Below are 21,850 nucleotides of genomic sequence, written 5' to 3' on the forward strand. Positions count from 1 at the left end.
AGAAACATTATCAATGACTGACGACTTGCTGACACATTCCTGTTGAGTGACAGAAGACTTGCGGACACACATTCTCGTAGAGTGACTGACGACTTGCTGACAGGCATTCTCGCAGAGTGACAGAAAACTTGGTGACACGGTTTCTTGCAGAGTGACAGAAAACTTGCTGACAAACATTCTTGTAGAGTGACAGACGACTTGCTGACATTTTTGCAGAGCTTGACACTGGAGCTGCAGCAGCAGGAACAGCAGCTGACGAGGCTGCTGCAGGGCTGTCAGACACTCCCCGCTGACGACGCTGAGGCGCTGAACCTCCTGACGTCGGCACGAGGCCTCATAACACGAGCACGTCAGCTGGAGGCCCAGGCCCAGACCCAGCGGGGCATCATGCAGGTCAGGGGCAGCGGGGCATCATGCAGGTCAGGGGGCAGCGGGGCATCATGCAGGTCAGGAGGCAGCGGGGCATCATGCCGGTCAGGAGGCAGCGGGGCATCATGCAGGTCAGGAGCAGGTCAGGGGGCAGCGGGGCATCATGCAGGTCAGGGGGCAGCGGGGCATCATACAGATCTGGGGGGCAGAGGGGATCATGCAGGGCAGCGAGGCATCATGCAGGACAGCAGGGAAGTTGTTAATATTTGTACTGTGGGTAAACAAGCCCTTCCTTCGTACAGTTGTCTGCCCTTTGCCACCATGATTTGATTTCAATCTGCTCTCCCTTTATTTTCTCTCAAGTTACTCCGCTACGTGACTTACCTCTCACGTGATAGCATTGATGCGGGGCCACTGTAGCGCAGTGGTAGCGCCACCGAAATCAAAGGAGCTAGTCGTGGAGTCGAGCCTTGGGAAGTTCAATTCGTTTCTCAGTGTCGCTGGTGGGCGGCTGCTGGTGAATGTTGAGAGTGGGGCTTCAGTATGGCCTTGGGTTGGTGTCCCTAAACAAATTCTAAGTTCTTTTTATTTGGGCGGGATCTTGAGGAGAGTATCTTCCCCTTGTAGGGTGGTCGCGTGGCAGCTGAGCGGCAGGCGCTGCACCTGGCAGAGTACCAGCAGGTGCTACACGACCTCGAGTGCTGGACAGCTGGCACCTGTGCCAACCTCACAGACGACGTCAGCTGCACCTCATCAGCTGACGTCAGCGATCAGATCTCCCGCAATCAGGTGAGCTTCCTCCGCTTACGGCCCCCAAAGGGGCTGTTTACGACATAGCAGTTACGATGTCGCAGGTGCACGAGTAGGTATTGCGCTGCGCGGTGAGTTTCTAAGTCTATCGCAAGAGACGTTGAATCAACGACGATTAAACGTATAGATGTTGAATTTACGTTGATTAACATTGCTTCAACGTTATTTGTCTGACTTCTGCCCTCAGTACCTACTGCTTGACCTGACCAAAAGAGAGGCACAACTCGAGGACCTGCTCGAGAAGTGCCATGCCATCAAAGGTGACACGAACGTCGAAAGCCTAGCCGGCGAGATGACCAAACATTTGGTGCTGCTGCGACAGACTATCGCCGACACCAGGACTGTTCTGCAGAACAAACTGCAGCGGCTCAAGGTACGGGCCTGCAGACATGGGCGCTTCTGTCCCTACTTAAGCTTCTAAGAGCTGCAGAGTATGCAGTTCTAAGGGCCAGTTCTGTCTGCTTTCAGTCTCACTACCAGACATGGACATCTCTGCATACTTCTATTCTGATAACAATATATCAGCAATGCAATCCTATTTAATAAAGAGCACAAAACTTTTCACTGCGGACTCAACACCTTCTTTTATATAACAAGTTCTTTTGCTGTCAGGAGATTTTTGTGCCTTTTGGACGTATACACACGAAGACGACTGCAATTGACCTTCTTTTCTGAGTATGACCTCCGAGTCGTTAGCTCTTCTATTTGTACATGACACGCATCGTATCGCTCTTGCCTGAACGTTAACGTTACATGATATCAGAGCAAGTATCTTTATGTATGATTCAGGCTTTGCTAATATCTTTATCTAAGCGGTTCCCCCTATCATTGACGGCTTTGACAGGTTCTCGAGCATCACCTTCTTAATTACATCTCCTGAACATGGCTTGCACTTTTATGTTGACTTCATTTACGCGCTTTTTACGTTGCCATGCTCATCTGTCTTATGTGTTGGCTGATTTTTATTCCTATGTACGTTTTTATTTTAGTTTTTTTTGTGTTGGTTTGATTTAACGTTCCCAGTCCTCTGAATTATATGTTGTATCTGCCTCCTTATTAGCGCATAAACCCCCACCCAAATTTAAAACGATATTGATTCAAGATGAAAACGATTCAAGACCAATTCGGCCAAATTCCCATGAAGAGGAAGGGTTCAGAGTCATGACCTCCTGAACTAACCACTTCGTCTTTGTCATAGGAGATCCACGACAGAGAAACCTGTGTCGAAACTGGCGGCTTCACTTCACTGACAACAAGTCGTAAGAGACTCATAAAGAAAATCATTTACGTCAACGGTAAAGCAGTGGAAACAGAAGAGGTCGCCTCCCCCGACTCACGGGATCATTCTTCTCCTAAATTAACTGTCGAGAAGATGCTCTATAGGGATGGCGAGCCTGTTGTCGTTGCAGAAGTGGTGGGTGGAAAGCTGGACGATACATCTTCTGGCATTGCTGACAAGGTCGATCAGGCAGCAAGTTCAACAAGTTTGATAACGAAACGGCGTCGAATCATCACGAAAATATTTTACATCAATGGTGAACCTGTCGAAACGCAAGAAGAAGTGGATGAACCAGACGCATTGTCGGAGCGCCACTACATTTCTTCTTATCCAGAAACCTTCAGTACCACCGACGAGACACCGAAGCGTGTTGTTAAAAAGATGATCTATGTTGACGGCGAACCAAGAGAAATGGAAGAGATGCTAGCTCCACAAACATTTGGTGACAACACACAAACAGTGACCGAACCTTACACGTCAACCACCTTGAGAAGCGTTCGGAAGCGAATAATTACAAGGATAATTTACATTGACGGGAAACCAGTTGAAACCACTGAGGAAGTTGAAGAACCGCATGCGACAACAGATGATCTTCCACGAGAGCTTCAACGTTCTGAAATAGGGGAGGAACCTAAAATTACGACTGAGGTTCGAACCATAAGCCGGCGAATTATCAGGAAGATGGTATACATTGACGGCAAACCAGTTGAAACCACTGAGGAAGTTGAAGAACCCAATGTGAGCACCGATTACCTACCGAGCGGAATTCTATCTGCAGAAATTAAGAAGAAACCTGAGGGTACGACTGATGTTCAAACTGTTCGAAGACGAATTACCAGAAAAATCGTATACATCGACGGTAAACCAGTTGAAACCACTGAGGAAGCTGAAGAACCTGAAGAGACAACTGATTACCTCCCACGAGCGATAAAACGTTCTGAAATTGAGGGAAAACCTAAAATTAATACTGAGGTTCGTAGGATCCGCCGGCGAATCATCAAAAAAATCATATACATCGAAGGCAAACCAGTTGAAACCACTGAGGAAGTTGAAGAACCTGATGTGAGCGCTGTATACCTCCCAGGTGAAATTCAATCTACAGAAATCGAGGAGGAGCCTGAGATTACGACTGAGGTTCAGACTATTCACAGACGAATTATCAAAAAAATAGTATACATCGACGGCAAACCAGTTGAAACCACTGAGGAAATTGAGGAACCGGATGTAAGCGCTGAATACCTTCCAGGTGAAATTCAATCTACAGAAATCGAGGAGGAGCCTGAGGTTACGACTGAGGTTCAAACCGTTCGAAGACGAATTATAAGAAAAATCGTATACATCGACGGTAAACCAGTTGAAACCACTGAAGAAGTTGAAGAACCGAGTGTAAACGCTGAAGACCTTCCAGGTGAAATTCAATCTACAGAAATCGAGGAGGAGCCTGAGATTACGACTGAGGTTCGAACGATCCGCCGGCGAATGATCAAGAAAATCGTATACATAGACGATAAACCAGTTGAAACCATTGAGGAAGTTGAAGAACCTGAGGTAAGCGCTGAATACATTCCAGATGTAATTGAATCTACAGAAATAGAGGAGCCTGAGATTGCGACTGAGGTTCGTACGATCCGCCGGCGAATCATCAAGAAAATCATATACATCGACGGCAAACCAGTTGAAACCACTGAGGAAGTTGAAGAACCGGATGTAAGCGCTGAATACCTTCCAGGTGAAATTCAATCTACAGAAATCGAGGAGGAGCCTGAGGTTACGACTGAGGTTCAAACCGTTCGAAGACGAATTATAAGAAAAATCGTATACATCGACGGTAAACCAGTTGAAACCACTGAGGAAGTTGAAGAACCGCATGTAAGCGCTGAATACCTTCCTGGTGAAATTCAATCTATAGAAATCGAGGAGGAGCCTGAGATTACGACTGAGGTTCGAACTATTCGCAGACGAATCATCAAAAAAATAGTTTACATTGACGGCAAACCAGTTGAAACCACTGAGGAAATTGAAGAACCTGATGTGAGCGCTGAATACCTTCTAGGTGAAATAAAATCTACAGAAATCGAGGAGGAGCCTAAAGGTAAGACTACTCAGTTTCAAACCGTTCAAAAACGCATCGTCAAAAAAATCTTATGTGTCGACAGCACTCCAGTTGAAACATATGAGGAAGTCAACGAACCTGAAATTGATCTCCTGGCCTCTTCTGCAAATATCCGTGAAAGTCATCAGATTATTACCGATGCAACACAAAGTCGTTCTCATATCGAAAGTGTGCCGTTCGTAGATTCCGTTGTTGTCAAGGCTAAAAATATAAGTATTGTCCGGCGCCTCGATTTAAACCAAGATGGAAAATTAGTTGAAGAAAAGGAAGAAGGTCCGATTGAAACAATTTACACCTCTAATGACTGTTCTCTTGAAAAGCCTATTTATCTGCCTGTTATGCCAAGAGTTGGGTTCGCTGAGAATTCTGCCATGCTGCCCCCAAATGTAAGACGATCAATTCAGTTAGAAGGTAATCAGCCTGTAATGATAGATGAAATTTTAGATGAATCACTGAAACCAGATTTTGGTAGAAAATTCAATGTGAAAGTGGTGAGACGAGACCGATACGTTATCAAGAAGAGAATAATGAAAGACGGCGTGCCTATTCTTATCGAAAAAGTTTTAGAGAGGCCGCCTGTGGAATTCGAACCTCCAGAAAATGAAAATCTTCCTGCGCCGGAGGATTTTATCGAAAAGGAAGACTCGTTGCTTTGTGACGACGTGCAAGATAACGATGAAGAAAAAACACTGTTGTCGGATGATTTTGAAATCATCACTCATGACGAGATAGGTAGAGATTTGTATTCCCGGCAAGATAAAGATAGCAAAATTCCGTCTAGTCTACAGGAGAATACCTTGATAGACAGTCGGATCCCCTCAAGCACTGGTAACGACGTCACATCAATTTCCGGAAGTTGTGATCAACAGTTCCCTACGAAAATTTTAGATGTCGGCCTAGAAATAATTGCGGAAGGAAACGAGGATACGATCCAACCGAATCTAAGAAATATTCCTATTGAGGATGCCGAAATTTACAAGCTTGAGATTAGTCCAAGAACTCGTTTCGACCATACCCAAGTCGTTGGCATATACGGAGCCATCGAATCACTAACTGAGACTGTTAATTCCCGAGAAGAAACGTTTGAAGTGGACTATGGCTTTGAATCATCTGCACAAGAAATGTGTGATTTCGAGTTTATACCGAAGCAGGATTCGACTTCACTTGACCCAAACAATATTCCGACCGAAGAAATTACTCATGATGAATGTGCTGATGAAGCTGAAGATCACTCCGCGGAATTCGGGAGCTATGAAATTATCCCACCTGAACTTCTGCCAGAATATAATTACGATGGTGAAATCACCGCAGACAAACTCGATCAACAGCAGTCTTTGCATTCTGAAAATGATGACGCTCGTCAAATTTTGAGTAATATGGCGGTTGACACCATTCTAAGAACACCTCTAGAAGTTATTTCAGAAGAAGTTAGAGAGTGCTCAAATGAACCAATGATGTTTCCCGCTACCGAGGAGACTTCTCCTGAAATGTATTCCTCTAGGCTTTCTGCTTCGAATCGGTCATTGGAAGGAGGAGATTCCATCGCACCGAGTAGCGCTCAATCCAAAAATTTTACTCGAGATAAAGGTTGTAAAGAATCCGTTACTATAGTTACAGATTTTACTTTTGGTAAAAATGCCGAACCTGAAGCCGCCAAGTCTCCTGAAGTAAAAGTTTCGCCAATTTTCGACCACGCTGTATGTTCAGAAGCGGATCGTGACCGCGAAGAAAGGTCTACTGTCACAGCTGAATTTGAATACTCGGTTCCTGCTGATATCAGTTTTGATATAAAACGGGAGCCATCATCAAATCCAGAAAACTTGCAACTAGGCGAATCTGAAGCATGGATTAACATCGAGACCTATCATGCACAACCAGAAAAAAATGTCAAGGCGTTCAGTCTTCCGACTGATACAAAGGTAGCATCACCTGAAAGTCTGACGGTAATCGATGAAACTGAACCCATCTTTGTTGTTGATGATAGACTTCCAGCCGAGCCTATTGCTGTCCTGGATGAAATATGCGAAAGTTTGCCATCTTTCAATGATAACTCGTCGATAAAAGACAGAGGAGCTGCTGCACAACCAGCGAAAGATCCAGCCTTCCCTTGCCCTGCATATGCTCTTGATGCAAAGGACACTTGGCCTCTGTTCTCTAGCTCTGCGTTGAGTCAAGAAATTTTTCCTAGAATCGACTTCATTGAGCAGCCCGAAGGCTCTCCTGTTGAAACAAAGTCTGCATTCGCGCTGCCACTGTATGAGAAAGATGAAGTAAAAGTCGAGAATGCAGCAATACCCTCTGAGTTTGAAGTTACCGCCCCAAAACAACATTTTGATGCGGAACCTTTTTCCAAGGAGCCTACGAGGCTCTTGGTGGAAGAAGGGAAAGTGAAATTCATTGAGGCTGACTTACCTAGTGGTCCTAATGATGCTCCAGATGCAAATGCAAAAGAGCGCGCAGATGTTTATCCAGATATCGTCATTCCTGACGCCTTGTCACCAATTGAGGAAGATCCCATACCTGCTCCGTTACCAGTTTTTGCGTCTCAAGAAGAATTTGCTATTCAACCTCACCGGGCCTCTCTTTCAAGCGACTGTGTAGATCTATCATCTGAAGAAGCGACGCCTAAAAGCGTCATATTGTTGCACCAACCTTTCCCGCCTGTCCATAATTTACCCTGTGCCAATCTTGATAATACTCAAACCGATTTTGAAACTTCAGTTTTACGTCAAACTTTTCACCCAAAGCCTACTCATGATTTCAGTTCAGACTCGCATCCTGAATTCCACGCCACAGCTTCTTTGCCTGCCACAAAGAATGATGCTCCCATAACCCCTGCTGCTCTTCCTACTGTTTCATGTGATGAGAGTTATAAATGCCCTCTTGAATCAGATAGTTCATTAAGAGAAGACTGCACGAGTGAACCCTCGAGCATCTCATTCCCACTGACTTCGCAATTTCCTGATAGTAAAGAAATGATTTCAGTTGCAGAAGAAATAATCTCATCATCTGAAAATTTCTACGATATTACCAACGATCGGCAAAAAGTTCCCGAGTTTCCCAATGATGGAGAAATTCATCTGGAAATTGAAAATAACTCGGAATGCGTTAAGCCTGTTGAGTTAACGCATTTTACTCCTAGATATGATGGCTTCGAGGGAAAGCTTAAGCGCCAAATTCAACAAGACTTCCCAGTACCTATTGCATCGCTGGAGGCTAGATCAGATCCTTCTGAGAATGACCAAACCTTCGATGCTTTCAACACCGTTACCTATCAATCTGAAGCACAACCGGAATTAGTAACCGCCATTGATGATAATGTCCAGCCAGCACCTAAACCAGTCTTCGGTGTTGAAGATAAGGTGTCAACCGAACCTATTGCTGAACCGGTTGAATTTGTCAAAGATCCACAAGCAGGAGATGACTCGTCGATGGAAAATGAACTAGCTGCCTCACGATCAAAGGCAGATGCAGCCTTCCCTTGCCCTGCAGGAGCTCCTAATACAGAAGATATACTACCCGTGCCCCTCAGCTCTGCTTTTAGCCAAGAAAATTTCCCTAAGATTAACTTTAGCGAGCAGCCCGATATGGTCTCTCTTCTTGAAACGAACTCTGTATTCGCGCTACCTCGGTACGAAAAGGTAGAAGTTACAGTCGAGGAGCACGTTATACCATCCAAGTTTGAAGTTTCCGCCCCTAAACCCGCTTTTGGTGAGGAACTCTTCTTCGATGAAACGACGTCAGTCTTATTAGAAGAACCAAGAATTAAGTTTGATAGTACAGTCCTACCTAGAGATCAAGATACAATTTCAGAACCTAAATACGACTCGATTTTCTATCCTGCTATCGTCAGTGACGAAAAACCGACGTTTATAGATGAAAATCCCAGCGCTGCACCACCACCAGTTTTCGTTCTAAAAAATGACTCTCCACCAAAAGATTTTCCTCCTCCTCTAGAATTTATTAGAGATGTCACTCAGGGCATAACAGAAGATAAAACTGTTATGAGCCCAACGGTATCGACTCAACCTGATGTATCTTTATTTGATTCTAGCTTCGTTGTCGCGAATGTTCCCTCGACAGAATGCACTAGCTTCGAAGAATTGACTTCACTGTCTTCTCAGGAGCTCGTAAAGCCAACAAGTTCCATAGCTACCAAACACACTCCGGGGGCAACAAATTTCACGGAAGAATTTATGCAGCCGGTTGACTTTGAAATATCAACCCCTCATGATGCAGTGTCACTGGAACAAAACATTGCAGATAAACAGCCCTTCACTGAACATGACAGAGAACTCATGACCGACTCGACCACAATCTCTATAGACCGTGATGACCCGAGTGGCCTAACGCACGAAATTCCTATAGAGGGTGCGTCATCATCAACAGTTACGGAAGATGTCACAACATCGTTTCCAGAATCTGACAACAATCCGGAAAATATGGATCCTGCAGAATTTTATCCTTCAGAAGATTTCTCAGTACCTATGGCTTCGCTTGTGGCTACATCAAATCTTTTCGAGAATGAGGAAACCAGTGATGCCTTCAACACTGTTACCTATCAAACCGCAGCTCCACCTGAATTATTAACCGCCATTCATGCTAATGTTCAACCAGCACCTAAACCAGTCTTCGGTGTTGAAGATAAGGTATCAACCGAACCTATTGCTGTACCGGTTGAATTTGGCGAAGATCCACAAGCAGGAGATGAATCGATAGAAAATGAAGGAGCTGCCTCACGATCAAAAACAGATACTGCCTTCCCTTGCCCTACAGATGCGCCTTATACAAAAGATATACTACCCCTGCCCCTTAGCTCTGCACTGAGCCGAGAAAATTTCCCTAGGATTAACTTCAGTGAGCAACCCGATGTGGTCTCTCATGCTGAAGATCACTCTGTATTGTTAGCACTGCCTCTGTGCGAAAATGTAGAGGTTAAAGTCGAGGAGCGCGTTATACCATCCGAGTTTGAAATTACCGCCCCTAAACACGCGTTTGGTGAGAAATTATTTTTCGAAGAACCGACGTCAGTCTTAGTGGAAGAACCAAGAATTAAGTTTGATAGCACCGTCCTACCTGGAGATCAAGATATAATTTTAGAACCTAATTACCACTGTATTTTCTATCCCGCAATCGCTAGTGAAGAAAAACCTATGTTTATAAATGAAAATCCCATCGCTGCCCCTACACCAGTTTTCGTTTCAAAAAGTGACTCTCCTCCTGAAGATTTTCCTCCTCCTCTAGAATTCATCAGAGATGTTGCTCAGGTCATAACAGAAGACGTAACAGTTATGAGCCCAACAGCATCGACTCTACCCGAAGTTTCTTCATTTGATTCTAACTTCGTTGGTCAAGATGATACCTCAACAGAATGCGCTAGCTTCGAAGAATTAACTTCGCCGTCTTCTCTGGAGACTGTGAAGCTAACAAGTGTCACAGATGCCGAAGACACTCCGGAGGCAATACATTTTACAGAAGAATTTTTGCAGCCGGTTGACTTAGAAATATCAACCCCTCAAGATGCCATATCACTGGAACACAAAAGTGCTGATAAACAGCCCATCGCTGAAAGTGACAGAGGACTTATTGTAGACTTTGCCACAATGCCTAGAAACAGTGATGACCCGAGTGATCTAACTCACGAAATTTCGGGAGATGATCCGTCATCATCAACAGTTGCGGAAGTGCTAGATCCCACAGAACTAGATCCTGCTCTTGAACCGGTGTTTATTTCTGAACCAAACTCTGGTGCTGTTTCTGTTCCGACCGTATTCACTGACGAACCTACCTACGTGCCTTCGAGCATTCGCCCCATGAATGAGAGCATTTCTAGTGCAGAAAAGGAAGTAACTTATGATGCCGTTAGCTTCGAAATGCTTTCAGTTGCTTCAGAAAGTTTAACATGCAAGAATCCGAAGCTTTCCAGCACCGAGGGCTTGGGTGACTCCAAACTTGAATCTAGTATTGTCTCTTCGAGCAACGCTGTAACCCCTGATGTACTTCCTGCTTTCAGTTCTGAAACTCGTCCTGATTTACCCTTCAAAGTGCCATCGTCTGTTTTAATTTCTGAATCTGTTTCCTCTCCATGGCCTGATTTAATTTCCGAAGACCTTGATTCTTCTGTTATTCTTCCAACATCAACTGATGTTGATGAGTTCTCTAAAGCACCTCTTCATCACGTTGCTGATGTAGACAGCACTGCTCCTTATCCCACTCCGTCAGAATTACCTATTTCGAAAGATATCTGCTCTGAAATTGAAATTGTAACTTCGAGTAATCGGAGTTTTCCGCAACCCACTTTCGATTCTAAGATTCAAGAAATGCGTGAAAACGATTTCTCGGGAGCAGGTCCGTTCGATGCACCTGTCTACCATACCTCTTTCACGAACGTTAACGACCCGATTCCTCAGCCAGAAAGTTGTAAGTTTGAAATTAAAACAATTACTAGTCTTAAAGAGACAGAAGGAAATCGAATTTTTGATGACTTCATTACGCGACAATTCCCCACACCCATGGGGGAATCGATATCGTTGCCGAGTTCAGTTCAGATCGACGCATTCACCTTTAAACATTATGCTTGCGATTTTGCACCACTACCTGGAGTAATCGTTAACGAAGTTGAAAGCGCACCTGTTCCCAAATTTAATAGTGCATCTCATATTGAGCTTGAACCCAAATTTGCTCTGCCGTTAGAATTTGAAACGAAGTACGATGCCGTTTCTTCACTTGAATTGCAGGTGCCAGAGGATGCTGTGGAAACGACTGTTGACCGAAAAATGAATAATTCAGATTCAAAATCCAATGAAGTAGTAAACAACGGTGTTGGAGACTTGATTCTGACAGAAGAAGTATCAATTAAATGTGAGGAAAACCAAATCAATGATGCTCCGGCCACATGTGGAAAAACTGGTGAATCTTATTCTGATAATGCAGCCACGATATCTTCTAGAGGTGAAGTAAGAGAACCTGAATTAGCATCTGAATTCCTTGCCGGAGAGTTGATATCGATTGAAGTAGAAGAGGAACCAACGATTACGACTGATGTGGAAATAATTCAGCAAAATATTATCAAGAAGATCGTATATATAGACGGGAGACCGGTTGTAACTACAGATGAGGTTAAAGAACCTGAACTGACCACTGTTAACCTTGCAAGTGACATTCAGTCAACTGAGGGAGAAGGAGAACCTGAAAGTACGACTGAAATTCAAACCATTCGAAGGCGAATTGTCAAAAAAAATGCATACAAAGACGGCCTACCAGTTGAAACTAGTGAGGAAGTTGAAGAACCGGAAATGATCGCTCATAACATACCAGGTGAGATTCAATCAGATGAAATTGAAGCAGAACCTGAGACCACGATTGAGATTCGAACCATTCGCAGACGAATCATAAAAAACATCATTTACGTCGACGGCAAGCCAGTTGAAACCACTGAGGAAGTTGAAGAACCTGAAGAGACAGCTGATTACTATCCAGGAGAGCTTCAACGTACTGAAATTGAGAGAGGATCTAATATAACGACTGAGGTTAGAACGATCCGCCGGCGAATTGTCAGGAAGATCATATACATAGACGGCAAACCAGTTGAAACCACCGAAGAAGTTGAAGAACCTATTATGAGCACTGATTACCTACCAGGTGATATTCAATCTGATGAAATCGAAGAGGAGCCTGAGATTTCGACTGACGTTCGAACAATCCGCAATCGAATCATCAAGAAAATCGTGTACATCGACGGCAAACCAGTTGAAACCAGCGAGGAAGTTAGAGAGCCTGAAGTGAGTACTGTCCAACATCTAAGTGAGAGCCATTCGAATGAAAGTGTGGAAGAACCTGAAAATACCACTGAAGTTCGAACCATTCGCAAGCAGATAATTAAAAATATAGTACTTATTGATGGGAAGCCTGTTGAAACCATCGAGGAAGTTGAAGAACCTGATGTGAGCACTGATTATCTTCCAGGGGAAATTCAATCTACGGAAATTGTGGAGGAACCTGAATTTACGACTGAGGTTGGAACCATTCGCAGACGAATCGTCAGAAAAATGGAATACGACGACGACAAACCAGTTGAAACCACTGAGGATGTTGAAGAACCTGATGGGACAACCGATTACCTCCCAGGAGAAATTCAAAGTAATGAAATTGAGGGGGAACCCGAAATTACGACTGAGGTGCGAACGATCCGCCGGCGAATTATCAGAAAGATCGTATACATAGATGGCAAACCGATTGAAACCACCGAGGAAGTTGAAGAACCTGAAGTGAGCACTGTCCAACATCCAGTTGAGAGCCATCCGACTGAAAATAAGGAAGAGTCGAAAATTGCTACTGAAGTTCAGACCGTGCACAGGCAGTTAATCAAACAGATAGTATATATAGATGGAAAGCCTGTTGAAACAACTGAGGAAGTTGAAGAACCTGAAGTGTCTACGATTTACTTTTTAGGTGAGATTCAGTCATCGGAAATAGAGAGAGAACCTGAGAGTACAACTGATGGTTGCACCAATCGCAATCAAATTTCAAAGAATATCGTACAAAGAGACAGGATACCTGTCGAAACAACTGAGGAAGTTGAAAAATCGGGAGTACCCACTGATCACCTAAAGGAAGAGATTCAACCGTCCAAAATCGAAGAGCTGACTAAAAAAACGACCGAATTTCAAAACATGCGCGAGCGAGTCGTCAGAACGATCATAAATAATGACGGCAAACCAGTTGAAATTTCTGAAGATGCTGAAGAGACCACTGATTCCCAAACAATGGATATTAAACTGTCTGAAATCGAGGAAAAACCTGCAGCAACAACAACTGAGGTTCACATCGAATCTTTCATTTCAGGAGATATTAAATCGAATGATACTGAGAAAGAACCTAAAACGTCTGAGGAAACGGAAGACCCTGAAAATGCCAAAACCCTGCTCCATAACATTTCCTCACCAGCTTCACCAGAAACAACGAAAAAATTGGAGGCAGCTCCAAACGTTGCATCTGTACCTGCGTTAAATCTACCCACTTCTACTCTGGCACCTTCAGTCCAGCTTACTATTGATGTAATTGATGGTGTCCTGGCTGCGCAAAGACCTCTGGTAGGATCAGCGTCAGCTTTAGGGACTGCCCTCCAAAGTATTCCATCAGCAGTGGGTTTAGTTGCCGGAGCTGGGCGGGCCATAGTTGGAAGTATTGATGTTCTGAGGAAAGTCAATACTGTCGATGATCAAGACAAGCTCATGGAAAATAAATTACCGGAAATTCGGTCTGAACAAATACCTCAATCTATTGACTCGACTGAACCTGAAGACCCCACGAAAACGAAGAGGAAAAGGAAGAAGAAAAACAAATCTACTGCTTCCAGGTTGGAAGATCCTGCGGAAATGAAGACCGGTGCAGTTTACGGCGAAGAATCGGAAGATGTTCCGCACCATGAAATTACTGAAATCGAACCTCAACGTGGTAGCTCGATTGTTGAAGTTGAAACACCCGTCGTTAGAGCGCCTACAAAGAACGAAAAAGAATTGAAAAATAAACCCAATAAACGCAAGGGAACCACACCTACCGAGCAAATTAACGAGCCCGAAGAGTATAATCAAGGGCAATCTGATCCATCGGGTGACTCGTGTTCTGCAAGAGAAATTTCACTTCCGACTCAGGCATCTAGAGTTTATGATGATCAAACGCTGCATACTTCCATGGAGCCGGAAACAAAATTAGCTTCAGGCGACCCGAATGACTTAAAAATTATTGACGAAGAAACTCTTATGGAAATTCAGTCTATTGATTCTACTCGCGACGGCACGGTCTGTTCACCGAATTCAAATGAAACATCTGAGGGCGCTCGAGAGAATGAAAGTCTAGAGCCTAGCATCATCGATGATGAGAACAAAATTCGACGAAGTTTGACAGAATTCGACGAAATGTCAAAAGTTACTTGCAAAGAAAGCTCGCCTGAAAATGACGAAAAATCAACCAAGAAGAAAAAGAAGAGGAAGAAGAACAAGAAGAGTGGTGATTCTGATGAAGTACAGATTGGCATCCCCAAAGAAAGGGGTGAGCAAATCATCGATCGTGGTATTTGTGGGGAAATTTCTAATCCTGATGTTCAAAAGATTTCGAAAGTGGGCATATCCAGACCTCAGCCGAGTGAATTACCGGAGAAAATCATATCTACTTCTAAAGTAACTAATTTAGCGTCCCCATCCGAAACCGTCAAGGATCCTTTTGAATATGAAAAAATAGAATCTCTTGGTGACGAAAAATCATATAAATCAGCAGATCTTTGTGAAAAGGAGAAGCCTGTCAATGAGACGCTCCTTGAAGATGCAGACCTTTCCTCAACACAGGCATCAAAGCCTGAAACCTCAAATGAACCTTCAATTTTAAGCCTTGACGAGACGGTTCAATCGGAAAAAATGACGGAGGCAGAGAGCGAAGAACCCCCAATCACAGAGAAAGTGACAGTGTTACCCACACATCATCAAAAGCCTCATACCGAGAGTATTGCCGACACTAAGGCCAAGGCAGTTGATCCGGTATTGCCCGAATCGCCGGAATTGGAGGGAGGTTCCATTGTTTCGCGTAAGAAAAAGAGGAATAGGAAGAATAAAAAGACTGTTTCTCCTGAAACGGATCTTTCTGACAAAATTTTGAAATGTGTTGACAGCGAGACCCTAGAGACTGAAAGCCTTGTAGAAAGAGAACCGATACCTACACCCATGGACAGGGAGTTAATGGGTGCATCGGACGACGTACATCGTGACGATCAAATCGCTGCAGCATCTGTTCGAATATCAAGTGATAAACCTGCGTTACCTGAAGTGCACATACCGGATTCAGTTCAATCTTCTATTCATGTTGAAGAATTTCCGGCTGTCCCTGCATCACTACCTCATGATGGAGATATGCTGAGTGACATAGAGCCAGCTGTTTCCGATGAAAGTTCAGCGATGGTATCTGAATTTTCGATTTCTACCAGTGACGTACCTTCTCCCATTGAGCCAACTGTTACTGGTGACTCGTTCCGTTCCATTGTTTATCTGGGCCAAGATTCCACCGTAGGTACCCCGGGTGTGATTGAAGAAGCATCTACTATTGGTTTGGAGCAAGTAACAGCGGTGCAGGCTGATGCCATTCTTCCATCAATAGTTGCTTCGTTACCTGATGAAACTATGACTCCAGTCGAATTTCCCTTGCCCGGTGATGGCTCAGAAGTAATTGAAGAGAGAAATGTAACAATCATCAAAAGGTATATAATCAAAATTGTTCACATCAATGGTAAGCAAGTTGAAGTGGAAGAAGAGGTCCCTGAAGAAGCTGAAGTCATCATTCGACAAGATGAATCTGTCGACGAAGGCAGGGTCGTAACTAGAACCATTACTCGGAAAATAATCAGGAAAATAATATATGTCGATGGCGTGCCTCGTGAGATAGAGGAAACTCTAGATTGTCTTGCTGATGATGAGAACACTGATATCAAGTGCGACAGAACGTCTCCACCTGTTGAATTTCGAGATCACACTACTTCTCAGCCTACTTATGAAACTTCTCACGAAGATGTGCTTGAGGAGGCTTCTGTTGAAGCACATACGGGAGTAGTTTATGAAGACGCTCCTATCGAAACTACGACCGATGAAGTTTCAAAGACGGCTCCTGTTGAAACGCCTCTCGAAGAAGTTGTAGAAGAAAGTTCTGATGAAAATTCAAGCGAAAACGTTTTAGAGGTGGCTTCTGATGACACTCTTCTTAAAGTAATTTTGGAGGAGCCTTCTGTCGAAATATCTTCGGGAAAAGTTTTAGAAGACACTCCTATCGCAACTGCGACCGATGAAGTTTCAAAGAAAGCTCCTGTTGAAACACCTCCCGAAGAAATTGTAGAAGAGAGTTCTGTTGAAGTGCTCAGCAAAAAAGTTTTAGAAGAGACTTCATTTGAAACTCCACCCGAAGAAGCTTTAGAGCAGGCTTCTATTGAAACAACTTCCGAAGAAGTTGTAGAGATTTATGTTGAAACTCCTAAGGAAATAGTGTTAGAAGTGGCTCCTGTTGGAACTCCTGAAGAAGTTTTAGGGGAGTCCTCGGTTGTAACTTCTAACGAAGAAGTTTTAGAGGGGGTCTTTGTTGAATCTCCTCTCGATCAAGTTGTAGAAGAGGCGTCGGTTGAAACTACTCCAGAAGTTTTTGAAGATAATTCATGTGAAAATCTCCGAGATGGCATTTTGGAGGATCCTTCTCAGATCACTGAGACTGTAAGCAAATTAAATGCACCGGATCAATCTTCCCAAATTATCTGCGAGTGGGAGATTATAAGGAACATAATTCATACTTCGCGGAACAAGACTAGATATCCAAATATGGCTCTTGTTCCCACGAAGCGTTCAACCTTGGACAAGCCACAAGACGAAGTCGACTTTCATACGCAGTCATTGCAACAAGCCGTCAATGATAACGATCCGGTGACAGCTCGGAAAATTATCACTAACGTTCTGCACATCATCTCAGTGTGGATTGAAGTAATCGAGTATGAAATTCTGCTGATTCGGAAGATCGAAACACTGCACGAGCGAAATGCCAAGCATGAGCACCTACAGAGAGAACTGGTAATCGTTGATGAAAAACTCACCATCCTTCAAAAAACTATTTATGCTGTCCGTGAGTTGTTTGATCCAGAAACAGCTGCTTCTGTCGTTGAGGCTGTGAATTCACTGAAATCTCTGATTGCCGATGTCGAGGAGTCGAGGCAAAAGGAGGAAGTGGCTGCACGCGAGTCAGACGAAAATCTCAAGAGATACCGCAATGTTGTTGGATCAGCCAAGAAGAACGCCAAGCGAATCAAATCTCAACTTGTTGCGATTCAAGAAGAGCCCTTGACTTCGGAAGCTAAGATCGAACGTCTTGGAAATCTAATCGGAGACAACGACGAAGCCAAAGATTCCGTACATGAATTAATACTAGCGTCTGGGGAAACGGTTCCTGGGAAAGAACTTGAGGACGAACTCGCAGGTGTGCAGGCTGAACTGCGTACCATCAATGTATCCGCGGATAAGGAGCTTGAACGTTTACTCCTGATGACCACTTCAACTACCGAATATGAAGAAACTCTGGAAGAACTCACGGAACTGATCCGTGCGGCAGAGAGTGCCCTCAACGTCAGGTTATCAGTTAAAGATATTGCTCAGCTAGATGACACAATACAAAAGCACCGTAGGTTGTTCACGTCGTTGAGGCAGTGTCAGAAAGTCTTGGAGTCTCTCGACAGCGCTCTAGTGCCTCAGAAACGCGTACACTACCACCAGTTGTACTCAACCTCATACATGCAAGCCTCGGCATTGCTGGACAAGGCCTGTAGGCGTCAGCATCAGCTCACTGTCCTCAAATCAGACTGGATCCGTATACTGGAGCAGCTCGAGCAGGAGGAGAAATGGCTGGAGAAAGTGGTTCCCGAGGTGGAAGATCTCCACAAGATGTCCTCTTCCAACTACCAGGAGAACACTGAGCTCTGCAAGGTAAGAAAAATCTTCTACTTTCTTTGAAAGCAATTAGTGAGTGGCTGGGTATTTCTGAAATGCGCGTTCTGGTGATATCAACATACGTAAATAACTGACTAGGCAGTTGGAGTAAAATATAATTATAAACGTAAACTTAATCGAAGTGACAACTTTTTTAATTTTGCTACTTGACCTGCAATTTTAGTAGCGTACTGTTTCAACAAGTTTTTTATTTCCCTTTTGCGTAGCTTTTCGTGGACGTGAGACATATTAGTCAATGTTGGCTTCACACGTTTTTTTGATGTTGTGTATCTTTCCTGGTAAATTGGAGAAAGTTTTGGCCTTTTAAATTTTTTTCGCTACTATCATTGCTATTACCTATTTTTCGGAAGAAAGTCTATATTTATTATAAGATTACTTCTGTAGTACGTAGAATGTCTTTTTTGAAATGTTATGAAGTTTGAGGTTAAGGTTGGGGAACACAAAAAAAAACACAAATAGCTGACTATTAGCCATCTTCCCAAGAGTCGTGAGCAACGACAGACTTGATCAGATGCACTTAAAATTTTACGAACAAGTTGTTGGGATTTGTTGTATCCCCAGCCTTACTTCAGGAACTCCATATCCCTTCTCCGACGTGTTTAGTATTGTTTCCTCTGCCCACAGGAACTTCAGGTTCGTAAAGCTTTTTGCTCCAGACGCTCTGTCTGTCGTTTGCTTTCTACCGAGTTTTATAGTTCCTAGTTTTAGTCCTAATCTGTCATATTAGCTATTATCAATGTAGCCAATCGTTCTCATCGTTTTAACACTCGATTAAACGCAATTGTGTTGACTATGATCACATTGTCTAGAATATTACGTTGATAGTCGTGCAAAAATTATAACCGTAAATTTGGGGTCCACGTTTAAGATTTAACTGGTATTTGGCTGAGAGTTCTTCAATTATTTCTTAGTGCCAGAGGCCTTGTCGAAATCGCTACATCATTTCCCATTTGTCAATGTCGACTAGTCTATTTGATCATAACCTGAGGTTCCACTCTTAACCACTGAGCACATGATGTTCTTGAGAGCTCTAACCTATCTTACTTTGGGTCACTGTTGTTGACCGTCACATGCCTAACTAACTATCATGATCTAAATCCAGCTTTTGTATCTCCATGCTTATCTGCCTCATTTCAATCTTACACCTCGATACATTCCTCATGCCTACATAAGAAGAAACTACTCGTAAATATTGCATTAATGTTGCAGTCTTTTTTAGGCCGTACACATACAGCCCTGGGTTTAGCTTAAAACCCCGTCAGTGATTGGCAAAGGAAGTAACGAACTCGTATATCATTTTGATATTATGGCCCAAGAACTGAGTCGAAATCTTTGAAAATATCTCTACTTGCACTTTTACGTACTTCTGGGCGACAGAGTTAATTGGCTCATCACTTGAAAGTTTTTAATTGTAAAAAATATAATTCGATTAACTGCTCCAGCTGTTTATTAAGGAAACGAATGTGTTACCTGAGCTGTTCCACCCCTCCTCAGGAAAACATTTTATCTGGCAGCATATTCTTGGATGAACATTCAAGCTTGTAACACTCATATGACGTATGCTGATGGCAACATATGCTTGCAGCTTTTCATTGCTCCTTTGTTACTCTTATTTTTGTTTTTCATGTGGACGTGAAAATGCTTGTGAAGTATTGTTTCGTGATATTTTTCAATTTCTGTTGGTTTCGACACGTGATTGAGGTCCCTCAGAATATACTTGTGCAAGTCACTCTCTTGGATGGTTAAAAACTGGAGCCTATTTCCACACATCGTCTTCTTAAACTAATGATGATTCCCCTTAATGGCCTTGAGTACACATCGGTTTTAAACCAACCTTGTTTATGCATGATTTATGTTGTTGCTCAATTTATTTGTCCGGCGTGCAAAGGGTAAAAAATTACCAATATTTGATGGAATCGTTCATTTGTGATGAGACTTGACAGTGTTCTAATTTAGCAGTATTTACGGAAGCTAGACGCAATTATTGAAATAGAGAAACGGGGAAATCGTTGAAACGATAAATCATAATTAGTTCATAATTACCTGCTCCTTCATCATATGTGTGACTATCACCCCAAGCCAGTGATAGTTTTCTACCCGACTGTAAGAAAAAAAATCAGGGAAAGTTCTACCAGGCTGTATGTGCTCCTCATCAATATCAGTTAAAAGCCACGTAATAAGGATTTGGTTATTGGGGGAAAACCGATTTGGATGAACTCCGTTCTTGTTTCCTCCTAACGCCTAAACCATCCTACAATTGGCCAATTTCTGCTTTTCTGCATCAATTTGTCCCACAACCAAGTTCGTCGGAAATTGCTATTAAATAACGAAATTCTTTACTACCTATCCCCCTGCCGTTGTTGTCACTTCTCCTTAACTGGGGCCGTAACTTCGTTGTTATAACATCGAGTGTTGCACTCTCCCTGTAACTGCTTGGCTTAGAAGCGTTACTAAGCGTTGCAACGCGCGGTTCAGCCTGCTGCGTTGCAACGCGCGGTTCAGCCTGCTGCGTTGCAACGCGCGGCTCAGCCTGCTGCGTTGCAGCGCGTGGCTCAGCCTGCTGCGTTGCAACGCGCGGTTCAGCCTGCTGCGTTGCAACGCGCGGCTCAGCCTGCCGCGTTGCAGCGCGTGGCTCAGCCTGCCGCGTTGCAACGCGTGGCTCAGCCTGCCGCGTTGCAACGCGTGGCTCAGCCTGCCGCGTTTCGTAGGCTGAGCCTACATAACGCGTGACTCAGCTTACGTTACGCGTGGCTTAGCCGACATAACGCGTGACTCAGCCTACGTAACGCCCGTAACCCCGCTTCATAACGCGTGGCGCAGGACATGCTCGTGGCGAGTGTACAGCACGAGGCGCACACCGGCCATCTCGTCGACGTCGCCAGCAAGCTCGGCCGAGCAGTCGTCGCCACGCCCCTGGAGTGCCGTGCCCGCCAGCACCACGACCGCACCACCGCCCTCAGGCACAAGGTGATTACCATCTACTTTTTCCAATGAGGGGTGACTGAGGAAGTGATGACTAGTCAGTGGTGACTGTGCAGGTGATGCAGTGGCTCGTAAACCGATGACGCTGACTGGTGGCTAAGGCAGTGGGGACTAAGGCATTTGTCATTAAGGCAGTGGGGACTGAGGCAGTGGTCATTAAGGCAGTGGTGACTGTGCAGAAACCTTTGCCTCGTAAACCTTTTTCCATTGAGTAGTGACTGAGGCAGTGGTCTATCTTATCCTCTGAGTGGTGAATAAAGCATTAGTCAATATTCTCCTCTGGGGGGTGGCTGATGCAGTGGGGTCTTTGGTAGCGGTAACTGTGCAGAAGATGAAGCAGCGACTCATCAACCTGTTCCAATGAGTGGCGATCGGTGTGTCGACTGAGGCAGTGACGACTAAGGCAGTGATGATTTAGCATTGGTTACTGTTACGGTGGTGGCTGTGTCAGGTGTGACTGAGATAGTGATGATTGAGGCATTGGTTACTGTTACGGTGGTGGCTGTGTCAGGTGTGACTGAGGCAGTGCTCGCTGCTGATGAAAGACCACTTTCACTGAGTCACTCATTACTGTGTCTGTGGTGTGTGTAGGTCGCGTCGCTGCTGCAGCGGCTGGAGGAAGTCCACGTCCACTGGCCAGCCTACGGTGCCCAGATGGACAGCCTGCACGAGTGGTGCGCGCAGGCCAACGCCTCCCTCGCCAGCCTGCGCCTTTCCGACCAACCCGACCAGGCGTCCATCAACGACCACTTCAACCAGATCTGGGTGAGTATG

At 44.3% G+C, this 21,850-nt stretch overlaps 1 protein-coding gene across 1 annotated transcript in view; it reads left to right on the top strand.

Annotated features, from left to right (window-relative positions):
* Positions 1–21,850, top strand: part of LOC108679143 (muscle-specific protein 300 kDa) — a 131,740-nt gene that overhangs the window by 86,787 nt on the left and 23,103 nt on the right. The window contains exons 56-62 of the mRNA XM_047880237.1: positions 217–393; positions 997–1,158; positions 1,367–1,552; positions 2,378–18,070; positions 18,719–18,727; positions 20,915–21,061; positions 21,668–21,841. Of these exons, the coding sequence (XP_047736193.1) occupies positions 217–393; positions 997–1,158; positions 1,367–1,552; positions 2,378–18,070; positions 18,719–18,727; positions 20,915–21,061; positions 21,668–21,841 (16,548 nt within the window). The remainder of the gene's footprint in view (positions 1–216; positions 394–996; positions 1,159–1,366; positions 1,553–2,377; positions 18,071–18,718; positions 18,728–20,914; positions 21,062–21,667; positions 21,842–21,850) is intronic.

Source organism: Hyalella azteca, unplaced genomic scaffold, assembly GCF_000764305.2.
Source record: "Hyalella azteca isolate HAZT.00-mixed unplaced genomic scaffold, Hazt_2.0.2 contig5036, whole genome shotgun sequence".
Taxonomy (NCBI): Eukaryota; Metazoa; Arthropoda; class Malacostraca; order Amphipoda; family Hyalellidae; genus Hyalella; species Hyalella azteca.